Raw genomic sequence first — 6,001 nt, forward strand, 5'->3', positions numbered from 1 at the left:
ACGCCGGCCATAAATTTTATTATTTTTACTTAATTAAAATATTTAACTTTAATGCAATATCCATAATCGAAGTTATCCAAAATGAGTTTAGTTTTCGGACATTTTATTTGTTTACTAGACCAATTTTAGCTAAATCTTCTGCATCCATACCGTAAAATTTCGTTCTCTTTATAAAGTCTGAATAATATTCAAATTCTCTAATCATCGATTGTATTTGTTTTAATAAGGTAGGATCGAATGGACATAACTTAAAATGAAACATTCTGGCAAAATTCGGTTTAATAACAGTTATCCCTTCCGTACCACTAAAGTCTGCCATCAGTTGGATAACTTCGTTAATATCAGCGAGTCTTGTTTCTTTGTGGTCGTTTCTATTCAACAAATCGTTTTCGAAATGTTTCAAAGCTTTGATAATTCGAAGTAATTTTTTCCAACTTTCAAGATCTTCCACAGTCTCTCTTTTAATTATATTTCTGTTGGCGAAATGATCCTGTTTCTGAAAAATCGAAAGAAAACCGATTTTGAAATTATTTTTTGCAATAGAAGAAGTTATAGAATGTGTAGGGTGATTCAATTGAGAGTGAACATTTGCTATGTAAATTATCCCCGTATAAAATAAAAATATGGGCACGAAACACGACGGAACGAGCTTTATTTCATGAAAATACAGTTGACCAATGCAATGTGTTTCATTACATGTTATTTACGTGTTACTATGCGTACCAATCATGAGGTTTTGAACATAGTAAGTGTTCAATCCGGAGTGAATCACTCTCTATTATTACGTTTTATAACTAACACGTAAGAAGGAGAACGTCGCTACATAACCTACATGTGTAATGCATTTTCTCAGTAATTCCTACAAAATTCGGTAATATACAACAAGCTTGTCCAACTTTTGGTGACTTATGGTCTCGTTTTATGTGTGAAGAGTATCAATGAGTCATTACTTTTTTATTCTTTAATATAAATTGACGTTGCAGGTTACCGCTTTTTGATAAAAACACAAAGAAATAAATTAAATAGTAGTACTTATCATTCATCATAACAATCAGGAATTTTATTTCCATTCATTGTATTAAAAAAGTTTCGATTTTCTGATACACTCATTTGCACATGACTAAAATTGTTTAAAACAACAGGGCTAAATAACGTAAACCAGATATGGCCAAAGAACATATAGCATTTTCTCGACTTTCTAGTTCAATATCTGCACTTGTATTTTTATTGCGAACGTGTTGTTTTGTTCTGTACTGCGTTTTACGTGTTAACAAACAAAGACGTTTACACATTATCTCATACGGAACAGCGCTTGCAATCTATAAGGCTAGTTTTTAAATTTTATACTGTAACATATGTAATAAATAATCTTAAAGAAAGTTAGAAATGACAGATGGTTTTCCTTGTTTTAGTAAGCCGTTTTCTTTGCGATCGTTCAAAAATACGCCACAATCATCACCTGATACCTGAAAAGGTTTATCAGGAGATGATTGTAACGTTGTGTATATATGTGTTAAGATCAGGAGTTGATCTTAACACATATATTCAATGCTATGGTTTTTACAAATACAAGTATACATAAAATTCAGAGAATATATTTTATAAGAAAACACATTTATGAGTTACATTTTCATACTTACAAAATGTATAAACTAGTATCTAATTTGTATTTATACTTACTTACTTTATCTTTGAAAGAAGTTGCTTCAATCTTCAACGTAAGGATCATCCCTGTTAAAAATATTTTTTAAATATAAAATTAAATTTTGCAGTTTTAAATATAGAAATACTCTGAGAAATTCTGATTTTTCAACGTACCAAAAATGAAAATAGTAAAAATACTGAAGTTTGTATTGAATTTAACCATATTGTTTACAAATTTAGATATAAGTTTACTTCTCGCTGTCCGAAAAAATATGTTTAATCTATGAATAAATTGAATTTAATAACTTATTGCTGAATTTACGTTACTTTAGAATTATTGTTCGTAATTAATTAGGTGATTTTGATATATCATGATGATGTTGAAAAAAACATCTCTTTAAATACAATAAAAATAATAAATAATAATACTGTAAGTACTGTGTGCCCATTATTAGCACAAGAAATCTTGTTAACACTGGATTTTAACAAAAAATATCAGAATATACCGAAATTACTAAACAACACTGATTTTTCAGGTGACAGCAGAGCAAAAATATTAAGTAATTAACTTCTATTTGTCAGAAAACAGTTTATGCACCAAAACAGAAACTGAATATGTAAGAGTTAAGAGGAAGAAAAAGTAGCTTCATTTATTAAACAAATAAATAAATTAACACCTCAATCGTATAGGAAATTAATTTACCACTTAATTGGTAAACTGTATCGAAGTCAATAGGGAAGGATTTTACAGAAAATTTACATTCGACGATAGATCGATTTCGGAAAACAATATAAAAGAACTGATTGTATATTTATTTATTTATTTTATTTACTTATTATATACAGGCGATGTCGCTAGATCAATAAGTCCCGTCCTCTAATACAACAGACAACAAAGAAAACTCATTTGAATACGTACAAATAAACTCTAAAACGAACAACATCAATTAAAAAAGAAATTAAGAATTAATTACAAATTTAACAAAAATGGAAAGTTGGCATGGTTCCAGTCCGTTATAACAAATTTTTGAGAAGTATTGAAGAAAATAAATGTTCTAAAGTAATGAGCAAGAAATAACTTTATCGTCTCTGCTCGACATTTCAGAACATCAGCCGAGAACACCCTAAACTTGTTTCTAATCAGAAACTTGGAAAATCTCTTGAATCTCACTGAGTCCAGAAATTATTCATGAGCTTTGCCTAGTTATGTTACCGTAGAAGAAAACAGGACAAAGAGAAACGAAAAAATCACAGTTTTTGTTGGACAAGTTTAAGTTTATAATCATACATTTATTTTCTATTCTTTGATGTGTAATTATCCAATTTATGAAATACACTGCAATTAAGCAAGGTCATGGGAACATTGCTTAATTATACTCGTGGTGTGGTCCTCCTAAGTGTTTGTACTAAATCATTTGGTTGTTCTACGTTTCTACTGGATTGTTTTCTAAAATGTTTCGTTTGTACCGAAATAGTATCCTAGAAAAATACAAAAACGTTAAGGATTCTCCCCTGATCATAAAATCGAAATTTAAAATAATTGTCTGGGACTGGTCTCAACAGAAACAGAAGAAATTGAAATAAATGAAATCATTCCTCAGCTTCAATGATTCGCGAGATACTTGCATATTTATGGAACCAATCAAAATTTTATGCAACGTTTTGCTACGCTTTCACAATCCTGTACCCCAAAAACTTACGGAATGTTATCTATAGAAGCTACTAGTAAAATCGTTCAGGGCTTAATTTATCTATTTTAAAGCTGGAGTACTAATTTCCGAAGATCTGTCATTATACATTTTTAATTAAAAATATTGTAGTATCTATTATATACTATTATTTTCGTATGTTAATTATAAATTATATACAGTATATTGCTTTAGTTTGTGCCTAAGATATCAATTGATAATTTTATATCTAATTTTTTAAAATATATTTAAGAATACGAAGTACAATGAGTCAATGTAATACAGTAATACCTCGGTTTTCGTCGGCGTGCATAAATGATTTTGCTGCTAATTTTGCGAAAACAAAGAGCGACCTACACGTTTTCCTGCTTAGAATTGCGTTGTATCTCGTTGTGTGAGTATTATCCCGCGCATCTAGCGAAACAATTCCATTGCTTTGCTTTCCATTTAGTTTCATCATGAAGGCCGACTAGTGAACAATCGGTTCCATTTTCTGAACACTGGGAGTTCGGTCATGGGTTAGCGCCTCGCTAGAACGGGCTGGCTATGTGGAGTTTTCCGGGTTTTTTCCACGTCTGTAACGCCTGAATAGGGGCCAGACCCTTAAAAAGATCCCAGAAAGACATTACCCCTAGGCAGATCACCCAAGTGTTGCGTTGCCATAACTTTACTAAACAAACTTCATCGTTGATTTCGTTGATGCTGATCATAATAATTTCGTTGATGCTGATCATATTTAAAAATTATCTGATTTAGAAATAATTTTATTAAATAAATAATTTGGATTGTATTGAAAATCGAAAAAATATCTTTTGGTACAACTTGTGTTGCTAATAATTTGGATTGTATCATTGAATCTAGTATCATATTTGAGTGTGATATTCGCAAGAATCTCCGATTCTGGTGGCAGATTCATTGTAAAAGTACCCAATAGCTTACATTATCCCGAAAAATTATTCAGAATTATTCATATGGATACTATAGCACAATTTTTGTAAGTGAATTATTCGACTTATGTTGAATGATGTTTTGAATTTACCTATTTTACGTTTTTAAATCCACGGTACAATTGTTTTAAAGTTTTCACAAACTTTGTAAGTTTGTGTGGTTCATAATTATTTCAATAATCCATATAATGAATAATGAAATTTAAACTTTTTCACTTAAAAAACTTTGTGTTTTAGCTCAGTATTTATGTAAACGTTTAATGTAATATTACATATTTTAACTGCCGACATTGTTCGATCCTGAAATCCTTTCCTTACATGTAAAAGAATGAAGATCAAACATTCATCTCCTCACTACGTTTTCAATAATCAACATTGGGAAATAAATATTTTTAAAATTTTAATATTATAAATAAATTATTTTAAACATTATTATATTAGCTATGACAATAAATCAATGGTAAGGGATTATTTATATCAACTTCACTATTATATTACAAAATGAAGAAAACAAATAAGTAAATATATAGATAGATCTATAAAACTGTATTAACGATATATCTTACATGATAATTTCAAAACTTGAAAAATATAAAAAACAAATTTAGATGAATTCAAGGTTTACAATATATCAAAAATTATAAAAATATGTTCTAAAATAGTTGAATATTTAAATATATTGATATATATTTAAATATATTTTTTATTATTTGGACAATATCTTTGTCAACTTCATAGTTATAGTGTAAAAGTTTTCAAAAAAATGAGTAAAGTTAAACGAATTGTTTTTAATGGAATACGGTAACTCAAGAGGTAGATAATCTGCAAGAATGGATGCCTGCCAAAAAAACATTCAACCAGTGTTGCCGTTCCTAGTACATTTCTGGTACATTTTGCCCTTTCCAGTAAATCGAAAGTACATTTAGATTTTTAGTACATTATCAGTACATTATAATATTTCAAGTACCATTTACGGTACAAAATTAATATTTCACGCCTTAACGAAAAAATGAGAAAAAATTAGTTTAATAAAGTCTCACTAGTGTCACTGCTTGCTAATTTAAATTATCCAATCACAACAAACAAATGGTGTGTGTCCGTCGACGTCAGCAACATAGATAGTTGCACGTGTAAACGGTCTTGACTCGGTGGTCTTCTTTCACACGTTCAGTTGTCTGCACATTCTCATCAGGACCTTGACAAAATTTTTCATGCCACGTGGTCCAAACAATTCAACTCCGTCAAACAAAAATAATGGACAGGTAAGGAAATCAATGATTTTAAACTTTTGTCGTCAATAATATCAAAATATCCGTTAAGTCAGAAACAAATTATTACAGAAAATAGTTTTGAAATTGTACAATATAAATATTATAAATACTTTTATATTATTTTCTACCACTATAATTTAATTCTTAAATTATGAACTTCAACTTTAGAAATCGTAGTAAAAGAAATAAGGGTTAATGTTATGTATGGTTCTAAAATGGCCGCTCTTCCGACTGTTCCAAGGTCTATATAACAAGGTCAGGACCAAGGACTTTAAACTACCAAGGATAGCCAGATCACTATTCTACAATGTTAGCCAGGAATGCCAAGTTAGTGACGTCAGGACGAAACCTGACCTCTCTGTTTACATAGAGCAGGATGTGCTCTGTTTAGTTTTCGCTTTTAATATTCGTCCAATTTTGTGATTAACGAAGTGATTTATTTTAATATTTC

General features: G+C 29.7%; 1 protein-coding gene across 3 annotated transcripts in view; it reads right to left on the reverse strand.

Moving 5' to 3' along the window:
• Positions 1–1,932, reverse strand: part of LOC111615135 — a 14,062-nt gene extending 12,130 nt beyond the window's left edge. For 2 of the 3 annotated variants that reach the window (XM_023356537.1, XM_023356535.1), the window contains exons 1-2: positions 1,819–1,932; positions 1,685–1,731 (exon numbers count right to left, since the gene is read on the reverse strand). In XM_023356537.1, the coding sequence (XP_023212305.1) occupies positions 1,685–1,731; positions 1,819–1,867 (96 nt within the window). In that variant the 5' untranslated portion in view covers positions 1,868–1,932. Of the gene's footprint in view, positions 1–83; positions 497–1,684; positions 1,732–1,818 lie in introns of those variants that run through there. The other variant, XM_023356536.1, reaches the window with a different exon arrangement.
• Between the last annotated feature and the right edge of the window lie 4,069 nt (positions 1,933–6,001).

Source organism: Centruroides sculpturatus, unplaced genomic scaffold (genome assembly GCF_000671375.1).
Source record: "Centruroides sculpturatus isolate CEXI.00-Female unplaced genomic scaffold, Cexi_2.0 scaffold2044, whole genome shotgun sequence".
Lineage (NCBI taxonomy): Eukaryota > Metazoa > Arthropoda > Arachnida > Scorpiones > Buthidae > Centruroides > Centruroides sculpturatus.